The sequence below is a fragment of the Colias philodice genome, chromosome 9 (genome assembly GCF_061535455.1).
Source record: "Colias philodice isolate Cphi_HAF_F1 chromosome 9, ilColPhil1 Martin Lab GWU primary, whole genome shotgun sequence".
Classification (NCBI taxonomy): Eukaryota; Metazoa; Arthropoda; class Insecta; order Lepidoptera; family Pieridae; genus Colias; species Colias philodice.
Window position 1 is genome coordinate 378,807 of NC_143094.1, and position 12,425 is coordinate 391,231.

Sequence of the window (12,425 nt, forward strand, 5' to 3'; positions counted from 1 at the left end):
AAGTGCATAAGTACGTGTGTAGAAAGAAAAAGAATTTAGTGCCAACTGCCAAAACTAACATCGATTTGTAGCTAAGGCACAACAAATAGAGCGGAAAGCTACATGCACTACAGTCTACATATGAGAATCTTCTTGACCTACTGCCCGTAGTGCATTGCAGACCTACCTAAAAAAAGTTTTTTAACCTCCATTGATAATGATGTCTTTTCAATTTGGAACTTTATAACCGACGTCGAAGATTATTCGCTTTTTTAACTCTCCCTTCCTAACAATAAATTATTTTAGCTAGCTCAAAAAATTGAAACCTGAAAATAATAAAACTAATTAATTATTGATTACATATTTTGATAAAAAAAAAAACGATCTGTTCTCGTAACATAAAATCCTGAAGAAAATTGAGTTTTATTTTTTGATACGGTCTACTCATTTACTACACTTGTACCACACCACTCTAACTTAATTAAAGTATAGGTCCTACATCAAAAATACAATCCTCTTTTAGTACAGTTGAGTAATAAATCGGAGAGGATCACATTAAGTAGGCCGCTTATGGTCATATTTCGCAGAATCACTCCTTAATGAATGTGTCACATTCACAGAAACACATCAACTTTTTCTCGCCTCTCTTAACCGTATTTGAATATTTTTCCTTAATCTTATTTAATTTTGTATGTTTTTGTGTCTTTGAATAATGATCTTCACATGAGCTGCAGCTCACCGCAATAAATTAATGTTGCAGTAATGATATAACTTCTTATGTAATCTTTTGTATATGTTACGGCTAAAGGTAGAAGAGAGCATAAACTTAAGATTAGCCGACTAAACTTAGGTTTATCTTCGACGAGGTGTTAATGTTAGTTTGTTCTATCTTTAGCCGGCTAAACTTAAGTGTAACCGCAGGCCCTTGGCTAAAAATGTAGAAAGAAATGGAAAAGGAAACAATGTAATAATGTTTACTATTTTGACACGAAATATGCTAGAACTGACTCGTTATTGTTTTACTTGCCCATTACAGACAGGTTTAAGTGTTAAAATCAAGCCCTCCGCCAGCCCGGCGCGCCCATCGAATACATTTTTAGTCGTTTCGTTTCGGTTAATGTGCACATTAACCGGCTAAAGATGGAATATCACGACGCAAACAAACATGTAATCGAACTTTAGCTGCTTCTCGAAGATAAACCTAAGTTTAGCCGGCTAATCTTAAGTTTATGTTCACACCTACCTTTAGCCGTAACATATATTATATATTTTATGATAATAGAATAATATTAATGATCTAAGAATAATATTATGTTTGTAATTATTAGTAGCTAAGCAAAAAAAATTTGGATTACTTTCCCGTTTTATTAACAAATGGAAGTAAAGCGTTAACTATAATAACAAACATATACAAAAATATATTCGCTGAGGACAGGATTCGAACCTGCGCGGGTAGAACCCATTGGATTTCAAGTCCAACTCCTTAACCACTCGGACACCTCAGCTGTGGTGGTTCATGTGAAAATAAATATCATTAAAATCGTGTAAAAGTGAATATATACCTGCAACTTTATTGACATAGATGGTTCATTGGTTCACTCTATTATTCGTTCATTATGCTTATACGTTTACAATCACGTATGAAGCGATATATAACTGCTATAAAATCTATGCTATTTTTTCAGCTGTTTGCAAACGAATTCGTCCCAAATCAAAATCAGCATTGACATAATTTCGCTAAATTGTGCTCAAAGCAAAGCAAGTGTCTTTTCTCTCGAATTTCATCCAAATCGGTTCAGCGGATTAGCCGCGAAGAAGAGACAATAGGCATTAGGCATAAAGCATTCTGTCCAACAATAAATCTTAAATTATATTACCTATATACGTAATGCACATATTTGTCCTTGTTGAGGCGAGAGAAATATAAATATGTATTAGAAATATGCGCTATTGTTAGTTCTGTTGTATTCAAACATTGCTTGTTTAACGAATATAATCGATTTCAACACGATTAGCAAAGCATCTGTTTTAAGTTGAGACGAGCATTTAAATAAAATACAAACCAACTATGTCAACAAAGCTGTAGGTAAAGCGTTTTTACACGATTTTAACGATAGTTATTTATTTTCACATGTAATTTCACAGCTGAGGTGTCCGAGTGGTTAAGGAGTTGGACTTGAAATCCAATGGGTTCTACCCGCGCAGGTTCGAATCCTGTCCTCAGCGAAAGCATTTTTATATCTTTATTTTCTACTTTTATAATATGAGGTAGGTACATAATATATATTTTTTGTGAAATTAAACATACGAACGTTAATAAAAAGGTACTCTACAATTATTTATTTACAAAAAGAAAATTTAGTATTTTCTTTTTTCCGTTGTCAGGGAATAGATTTAATTCAGCTTGGCAACACTGACTCGTACGTCGAATGCTAAAATGATTATGTCAAATTGACAATCACTAACAAAAGTTGTGCGTGTTACCTGCCCCTGCTCTGCCTCTTGCCCTTCAGGGCCATAAAAACAAGAATTAAACAGGAACGCTGGTTTTCGTTATGTTTAAGTTTCGATAAATTACGTTTTGATTCTAGCAATAATGAATTTATGGCACTGGACGTAGCCCGGAAGTGGGGTTTTTAGTGAAATCCAATGAGTTTCGTGTTGTGATTAGTGAATACAAGGACGCGGATGTAAAATGCCTTGCGAGAGCTGCGCTGTGCAGTTCAGCGTGTTCAAAAGGAAACGACCATGCTCTGAGTGTGAACGGTATTACTGCAGCGCGTGCCTGCGCCGCGGCGGCGGGATCATGTGCGCCCCTTGCCGGGTGCTCTCCACCAGGCCCCTGTCCAGACAAACTATAGCCCACTTGAAAGTCCGCGATCTCCAATGCTTCCTCCAGCGACAAAATGTTTCCACGCGAGGCTGTGTTGGTAAGTTATACAAAATTGGGAATCATCTGAAAACAAGATAAACTCATGCAAACTTTGACCTCATGAAAACATATTACTTAATGTATGATTTATTTGTGAAGTCATTGATGACTTGCTTTTTATCTATTTATATATCACGCATAGTATAACAATTATGTAAATAATAATAGAAGACAATTATATTCATAGTTACTAATGATTAAATACTGTTTATTCTAAGTAATACTCAATATTATTATATTGCAAATGATGAATATGTAGGTACCTATATTCATCGTTTGAAAGTAATAATCTTAGGGAATATATATTATTTTTATTTAATTACAAATGAGTTATCTAGAATCTAGATACTAAAGTCATCCAATATTGTATTTAAACATGTTCGCTATCTATAATATTTTTATAAAAATATGTGTTAATTTTCTCACATACAGCAGTTGATTTTATTACTATCCCATTATGCAATCATTGAGTGTTTATATAAACATAGCGCATGATCCATTTCAACAAGAATTGCTTTCTTTTATGTATTTTAGAGGATAACTTCCACAGAGACATTTATTTTTGTGTACTATGTATTAAAATTCATTTTGGTGTTATGTAAAATTCTTCATGATTCGCATATTGACTGAGAATGAGACGAGTAAGACTAGGTACAATACTATTGGTTGATCTTAGTTTTATTTATTGTATGTCATATTTATTGCTAGACATTTTTCTAATTTGTCTATGTCAACTACACTAGTCTATTACTGTATTCTTAACTCTCACTTTTAAGTTTTAATTTAGTTAATATTTTATTTCAGCCCAGATCAAATAGTTTTTGCCTGCATAACAATTGATTATTATTATATCTCATGTTAAATTCACCACAATAATAGAGGCTAGCCTCTATTATTGTGGTGAAGGTGAAGGTGCCTCACCTAAAAAGTCAGTTAGAAAGTTTCACTGCATTTAAAACTGGCCAATCACATTCTCTAGTTTCTTTGAAATATCTCCAAATACAAAAATGTAAAATCATAAAATAAAATGGCCCCCTGGTGTTGTGAAAGAAACACACTTTGTAGTTATTATATAGGTATTAGTAAAGATTAGGGATTTATTTCATATAACATGAAATGAAAATTTTCAGAAAAAGAAGAGCTCCTAAGCCTCTGTATCTCACACGTGAACAGCTCAGCGTACCGCCGCCGCGGGTCGCGCGCCGGCGCCAGTCCGTTCACCAGCACGCTAAAAGGCATCACAAATAACATCAACGACTTCATCACATCCACCTTTGATCTGAGGAACACTGCGCAGCCTGCCCCGCCTCCTAATAGAAGTAAGTTATTGCTACCTTTTTATAAATGTTTGCATCTCATGTAACTGGGTAAAGATCCTGCTTTCTTGTGGTAAAATAATGTGTAAATTTGGAAGAGCCGTTTTCAAGTTCAATTATTATTAAGCAAACAAATAAAAAGTCGAATCTTGAATGTTTTGCCAATGTGGATGTTGAAGTATAATCACCACATTACCACAGTATTACCATATTTCCTACAGTATGGCGACGAATGTACTTGTGCAGAGAAACGGAGGGGAACTGGCGGGGGGTTGGGCGACGCGGGCCGCTTAATGCAATCACGCTGAGTTTGCATTAACTATCGCGAAAGGACGACGCAGTCGTATTTTTTGTGTAATAATTTTATTATACATAGGTACTTACATATTCTATTATGGCGCGCACAAACTGTTCCGTTTACGGATGTAAATCTACATTGAAATCCCAGAAGGAAACAATATTTCAGAAAGATTGTATTAATTGTATCTGTTGAATTAAAATCAAAGCTATGTATATGTTGTCCTCATTATTTTCTAATCAGATTGTACATCCCAATGCGAATGCATTACTTAGTTAAATCACATGAGTAGAAAGACGGAACAGAGACTAAGCTTCTTAAGAACGTGCAAAATTGTTACCTATTTTGGTAGGGTTGTCACAATAGGTTAAGACAAATTAAACAAAACATTTGTTAAATAGTTTTATAATTACACACAATTACATACATACTTACAAATGTTAAACTTGTAATAATAATGAAAGGTAAAAACACACCGTGTACAATTCTCTTCTTATTAAAAAAGGACCTAATAAAATAAACGCAAGTAGGTACTTACTTGAAAAAGTAATAATCAAAATATTTACTCACCTATTGTACTCCCTGGGATAGTTGAAGTATGATATATTTTTAGTTTTTCTAGTATTATTCATACACACAGTACAATAAACAACCATTTTTAACAATAAAATATTACGTTTTATATTAAAATATTCAAACTTGCAAGTTGCAACTAATAAAACAAACAACGTGCGTCGTATCAACCCTGAGACTGTCCTCAGCCTGTGCAAGCGCAAACCGGTTTTTTCCAGAATCGCTGCGTACGCGACAAGCGGCCTGCGGTCACACACACATGCCCCGCGTACTTGTAGTAGTGCAATCGATTCGCGCGGTTGTTTGAAGCTTAGTCTCTGTTCCGTCTTTCTACTCATGTGGTTAAATGGTATAATATACAATTAAGAACATCCAAAAATAAAGTGTCCACGTAAATAATATTTAGCAGTGCAATATCTGTAATTATATATTTATGAACAAATAATTATATCAGATTTAATAATCGCAATTATTTTGAATGTACATATGAATAAATGATTTCATCATAATATTAATAATAATCACAATTGTTTTATTTCCCATTTGTTGCAACCCTAGCGTATTTTCTAGTGTCCGACCGAAACTGGTTTCCAGGCCGAAACCGAAACCGAAACCGAATGTTCGGCCGTGGCTTCAGTTTCGGCCGAAACCGAAACCGAAACCGAAACTCACGTGGTCAAGTATGAAATTTCTAAAAATACTGAACTTTGGTGCATTTTACCTATTATTTAGCCTTAATTAGGGCATGAAATGAAAACACAGTACATATATTAAATTTGTTGTAAGTAATCGTTTATTTAATATAAAATAAAATAAATAACAATTTTTAGTATTTTTTCAAATTAAGTTCTCAGTAAAATCAGTCATCTAAATCAAATCAGTAATTGTTACTGTTACTTTAAATACTAAGTTTTGGTATTTTGAGATCTTTCTCTTTATTAAAGAGTCTTTAATACATACTTTGGATTGGTATTTGTACTTAGAAGAATAATCAGTCTCTTTTAGGTATGACGCCTGTATGTTTTAAAGTGAAACTTTTATTACATCGTCTCAAACTTTTTGGTCTGTGTAGCGCATGTCACGTGTATCGCGGCTGCCGAGTAGGTATACCTACTCGGCAGCCGACCGTCACGCGACATGCGCTACACAAAGCAGTGTTCGGAACCGTTCGAACAGTTTCACTTTTACCGTGGTTTCATAAAACCACACAACATTTTTTTTATCCCTTTCACACCAACTTGCCAAGTTAGGTGTGAAAGGGATAAAAAAACATACAGGCGTCATTCATATTTTCTTGTTACAAGTTAATGTTCATACTGAAATCTCCAGTGTATTAGATTTAAGCTTCTTGGGGTCAACCAACACTTTGACAGCGTCCGTCAAAGCGTTGCCGAGGAAAAGGAAGTTAGACGAGCGTGAACGTGTGTGAACTAAGTTCACTGAACTTGCGAAATAAGTTTCGGTTTCGGAAAAAGTTTCGGCCGATTTTGGCCGAAACCGAAACTGCGGCCGAAACTTGATTTTTGGCCGAAACTCGGCCGAAACCGAAACCGAAACCGAAAGTTCGGTCGGACACTAGTATTTTCGTGTGGCAGTGTAAGTACCTACGCTGGCGGCGGCATCGCGCGACATCAAAGGCGTTTCCTTACTGTAGGAAATAATATTGTAATACTGTGACATTACTATCTGGGTACTATTATAGATAAGATATAAAGGTAATTCAATAAATATTACCAACAATGCTGAATCATAAACAATGCTGAAAACATAGCTGTAATTGTATGTGACACTGAAAAATTGTAAACATCATGACAATATATCCCGCGAGATTGTAATCTGTCGAAAAATTTTAAAATAGTGAAATGGCATTTGACGGAATGCACCTTGCACGCTTATTGCCTTCACGGATATGATGCCTTGGTTGGTGTGATGGTTAGGTTAGTTTCTGTTAATTAACTAAACACTGATATAGAGGAAGATATGCCTGAAACTAACCAACTAAGCTAACGAAAATAATGAGTTAAATAAAATATTTTATTATAGATGCATGCAAAAGAAAATATTAAAAATAAATAATCTGTTTCAGGTAGTTGTTTCAATTCAGCTCATGCACACACACCCTCCAGTGGAACAGAGAATATTCAACCAAATATTAACAATTCTGACCGAAGGTTCACAACCACTCCAGGTAATTATTACAATATGCTACACAATTAAAAAATAGCTAAATGAGGTTCAAGTAAAAATAAAAAAATGCCACCGGATTTGGTCCAAGAAATGCATAAATTTTTTTTTTATTTTTATTTTAATTCTGATTATAATATTAATGTAGATTTATAAGTCATCAAACTAAATTTGGTCCATATGTAAACAATCAAAACATAAAACAACATTAATATAAAATTTAAAACAGAATTAATATATTCAATTGCTCAGGTGGTGAGCAAGACATCCGCGTGCCCGTACCGGAGCCCGCGGTGTCCCGCAGCGAGTCGTCGGGCAGCGCGCGCGTGGATACCACGGACTGCTTCGAGATAGAAGACCTGGATGATACCGGCTGGGAGTTTGTCGCACGACCGCCTGCGGAGCCGCTGCCCAATGGTAAATAATCCACTGTGGTAGTGTAGTTGCCAATTAACAACTTTGACACTTTGTTACTGCATGATTGCACCATAACTCCAATAAGAATGGCATGTCTACACTGTGGCATTATGAAACGATTACACCAATGGCAGTAAAGTGCAAAGTCTAAGAAGCTTATTAGAAAACTCTGCCTAATACAAGCATAGGCAGAGTTTTGTTTCAGCCAACTTTTAAGCGTTATGGTGAATTCAGTTGTATATTGCATGTCAGTGTTTAATCATCAAATTTTACATAATATATGTGGCTCCTCTCCTGTTGGTCGTAGCGTGATGAATGATGATATATAGCCTATAACCTTAAATTAAATGGGCTGTCTAACACCGAAAGAATTTTTCAAATCGGACCAGTAGTTCCCAAGATTAGCGCGTTCAAACAAACTCTTCATCTTTATAATATTAGTATAGATTAAACAAAATTTTAGCTAAACAAATTCTTCCACAGATTCAGAAGTGCTAATCACAAGCCACACGATCCCACCCCCCAACAATGAAAGCGAGCGTATAATCGAGCGGGCGGCTTCAGAGCTGGAGCTGTACCGGCCCGAGTCGGCCGACACCGCGCGCTCCGACACTGCCAGTCTGCAGGACGAGCCCGCCATGCAGGATGGGGTCAAGGATGAGGATGGTAGGATTATGTGCTGTTTTTTGTTGACTGTTGGAAAATGTAGTTGTGTGGGTTATGTGTAAAATATTTATTCGTATTAGCACCTAATTTCGTGGGAGGAATGTTCAATTATTTTTGTTTACCTTAATGAAATACTGCATTGTAGACGCGTAGGCAGAGTTTTGCTTCGGACAATTTTACAGTGTGTTATTCGTATAAACATTTTAGTTTTGTGTAAGAGTAAAAGGGTAGTTGAATGTCAAATTTGTTTGTGGAATGGTCCATATTAAAAATAAAAATCTATTAGATACTAAGATCTATTGCCTTCGCTCATTAAAAGACCAATAGACATATAGGCAGAGTTTTGTTTCAAACATATTTTGAGTGGGATTGTGAATCACAGAATCTGTTTAGTTTAATCCTTTGTAAACTTTGCAGATAGTCCAAAGCATATAAACTTGGAGAACATAAAGCAAGCGTCAGATTTAGACGCGTTAAATGTGAAACAACTGAAGGAGCTACTGACCCGCAACCGCGTGGAGTACCGCGGCTGTCTCGAGCGGAAAGACCTGCTCGAGAGGGCCAAAATGCTGTGGAGGGACCACGCTAAATATAAAGATGGTCAGTTCATATTAAAAGTACTTCATAAATTGTGTGGTTCAAAGTTACAATTTAAAACAGCGGTCCAAGATACGATCCTTGAGGTACTCCTTGCCATTAGTCATAAGAATTTTTTTGTACTTTATTTTGTTATTGTGTTTAATTATTTATTTGACTCAATTTTGTGCAGTGTTGTATGTTCATAATAGTGAAAAATGTAAATTATTTTACATATATAAAAATAAACATGGAAGAATATCATGGAAGAACATTATCAAATGCTTTCGTAAAAACATGTTTGAAGAATTTAGCGTCAAACTTTTTCTTTACATTTTAAATTCAATATCAATTGATTGTTTTCAAATTCACACACACATACACAATTAATAATAATGGATTGACATAATATGTATAAAATAAATAAAAAGCTCTGCGTCATTTTTTTCTGTTAGTATTTATGTTTTCACTACCGTAGCCTGCTCTGGATATTAGGACACAAGTTCAACAATCAACTATCGAACGAAACAGTTTTTCTGGTATGCTAATTTCGTAACCAGTCATTGAGTATTATAAATAACTGGACTCACAATCGCCCATGAATAGGTCGTCAAAAAATGTTCGAGTGGTCTTGCATAAAACATTCATTGAAATAAACTCCTTATTTCGTGGCAAGAAATATGTTCAATATCTATTGGATCATTCAAAAGAACGCCTAACACACGCTCATTATTGCGAGTCTAGTTATTTATTATAAGTCAATATCACCAAAAAGTAAGTAGTTCGGAAATGTATGTATCGGTATGGGTGCAGAGATCGACAACCTGCCGCTGGAGGAGTGCTGCAAGATCTGCTTCGCGGCGCCGCTGGAGTGCGTGCTGCTGGAGTGCGGCCACATCGCCGCCTGCACCGCCTGCGCCAAGCAGCTGGCCGAGTGCCCCATCTGCCGCCAGTACGTCGTGCGCGCCGTGCGCTTCTTCCGATCTTAAACCATACGTTTGGTCACTCCCAACTGCTCCTTTATCCCGTGCTACTTCTATCCCATGCCTTACTTACTTCTCCATACGAGCTCTGCCCCATGCATATCGCAATACGGTGTTACTTACGCTCCTGAGCCCTATCTACCCGCCAAGTACCCTATCGCAATACTGTTCAGATACTCCTGAGCCATTGTCTTCTTCTGCATCTGCTCTACCGTTCCTCAGCCATCCACCCTTTTGCCCCGTGCTAACTCTGTTCCAATTTCGACCGTGTCGCAGTATTACACTTTTTCCGCTCCTGAGCCATTCGCTTGGTCGCTCCCAACCGCCCCTTTGTTCCGTACTTCTTCTGGCCCTATCTAAATACGGCCTCATCCCTACCCCGCGCTAGATCTACTTAATGTCAAACATTAATATTAAATGTCAAACATTAATATTAATTCCGTTCCTGGGTAAAGTAACTTCACTTTTCCTGCTTCTGATTCCTTTCGATTATCTCCTCCGCTACCGCGCCTATCCCACGTTCCCAATGTCCAATCATCCTTTTCTATCTCCCATTTCCACCAAAGCTCTATACCTAATCCTGCCCAATGCAAAGGACATTACTCCATTACGCCAATATAGGACTATTTCCTGCCTCCAAGGACAATATTTAGCTGTGAAATTGCAAATCTTAAATTACTACTTTAAAATCACTCTTATATGTCCATTTTCAACATCATTCAGTTATTATATTCCTATTTCTAAAGTTTTTCTTAATTATGTCTAATTCCCGAATATATTGTCCAAGAGATTTTTCAAAATTTCAATAATAATAATTAATAATTTGTACGCTTCCAATTTGACATTATCTAACTGCTTATAAAAAAACGAAAAATTAAAAATCTATATTGTTCAGTGCATTAGGGTAATTGCGAATGTTGGGTAATTTTTAGTTTCGACTTCATAACATCTTTTTGTTATAAGAATTGCATAGATATAGTTACGTGTAGACTTGAATAAAATATCAATTATGTTTTTTCAATAGTTGCTCATTCGAAAATTTTACATTATCGGTTTTATACCATCCGGGATTACCCTAAAGCACCTTATATTAAATATTGTGCTAAAGAAATTGTCAGGAGCCAGAAACTTAAGGAACTAGGCTGTGCAAACAGACTTGACTAAATCTTAGTTTTGAGGATTTTTGAGTTCTAGTCTTTATTTCTCTTGTTTTATTTGATTGTGATATGGCTTAGAAAGGCTTATTGTTACATGTTATCTTTAAAATTCGCTTTATTGCCTATTATATGAACGCGAATAAAATTAAATTATAACGAATTTTAAACACGATTTCTGCCCGTTATTATTTTTAACGAACTAAACTTTGGGTGGAAAATTTATAAAACAAGAAAAAATCAGAAAAATACAGGAATAAAACTTTTTCCGTTATTTTTTAATTCTTTGTAAAAATTTTATAAATATAATGGGCAATAAAGCTATATTCATTCCTAGATTAGTCTAAGATTCGACACACGTACGTTATACATTCATGCAAAGATAACTGAAGTCAATTGTCGTTTAAATCATCGAATAGATGTAAATCAAGAAGCTTATATCTTATACACTGGAGATTTCGGTATGAACATTTGACGTGTAACAAGAAAATTGTTGTGTTCTATCACTTTCACACCTAACTTGGTATTGCCACTGTTAATACGAAGTTTTCCCAAGGCTACTATGTATGCTGTAATATTCTGTGCAAAAGGTTAGTTTTTGTACATGAGTTTGTTGATAAATTGCCAACAACGTCATTCAGAAGCATTGTTGGATGAGACAATTATTATTTATGCTAAATAAAATAAGTATCTGAACCAATTATTAAAAAGCGATATTCCCTGATTATGGGTAGTTACCATAATAAAATTGTAGCAACTCTCACTTTGACAATATGACATAAGTGTCAAAAAAATTGCGTCGCTTCGAATATTTAAGTTAATATTGTTGCGTATTTAATAAATATTTTCCGAATATTAATAATGTATTGCATTGTGAAAAATTGCAGAAGTTTTTGGACACCAAATTCTGGCCTATAATTTCACAGGCAAGTGTATATTTACGTTATTTACAATATTCCTCAATACTCATGCATTTACCTGTTTAGAATCATTTTAATGGCAAAAATCGTCAAATTTATCATCATTTTACTAAGCAATCATGTTAAATAAGTTCTTTTCCTAATACTTTCATCATTTTTCAACAAGTTTTCAACAAACAAATTTAACAAGTAAGGTAACCATGATGATGGGTTTTTACGGATAGCGACGATAATATATTGCTAAATAATATTATGATGAACATTTAGAACACCATTTTAAAAAATTTTATACTAGTAATGAAACAACACACGACATCGGTATTGCACTCACATATTGTGGTTTGTTCTTTTTTACATTGAAATGTATACTTTTTAACCTAATATTTTTTTGTTTTACGTATTTCAGCTTTCCAAAAATGAAATAAAA

General features: G+C 35.1%; 1 protein-coding gene and 2 non-coding genes across 3 annotated transcripts; 2 read left to right on the top strand and 1 right to left on the bottom strand.

Annotated features, from left to right (window-relative positions):
- Positions 1-1,402: 1,402 nt before the first annotated feature.
- On the bottom strand, positions 1,403-1,484 carry TRNAS-UGA (transfer RNA serine (anticodon UGA)). Its single transcript has one exon. It is a non-coding gene; the product is annotated as a tRNA-Ser (tRNA).
- A 639-nt stretch (positions 1,485-2,123) lies between these two features.
- TRNAS-UGA (transfer RNA serine (anticodon UGA)) lies at positions 2,124-2,205 on the top strand. Its single transcript has one exon. It is a non-coding gene; the product is annotated as a tRNA-Ser (tRNA).
- Positions 2,206-2,443: 238 nt separating this feature from the next.
- LOC149485532 (E3 ubiquitin-protein ligase rififylin) lies at positions 2,444-10,160 on the top strand. Its single transcript, XM_089698781.1, has 7 exons — positions 2,444-2,909; positions 4,042-4,230; positions 7,185-7,286; positions 7,535-7,699; positions 8,183-8,365; positions 8,783-8,965; positions 9,755-10,160. The coding sequence occupies exons 1-7, from the start codon at positions 2,675-2,677 to the stop codon at positions 9,928-9,930; spliced, it is 1,233 nt and encodes a 410-aa protein (XP_089554907.1). The 5' UTR covers positions 2,444-2,674; the 3' UTR covers positions 9,931-10,160.
- The last annotated feature ends 2,265 nt before the right edge of the window (positions 10,161-12,425 follow it).

Bases quoted from the DNA above. Each gene is read 5' to 3' on its own strand.
- LOC149485532 (XM_089698781.1), top strand. From the start codon at position 2,675: ATGCCTTGCGAGAGCTGCGCTGTGCAGTTCAGCGTGTTCAAAAGGAAA. The intron at 4,231-7,184 runs GTAAGTTATTGC...AATCTGTTTCAG, and splicing joins TGCCCCGCCTCCTAATAGAA to GTAGTTGTTTCAATTCAGCT. The intron at 8,366-8,782 runs GTAGGATTATGT...TAAACTTTGCAG, and splicing joins TGGGGTCAAGGATGAGGATG to ATAGTCCAAAGCATATAAAC.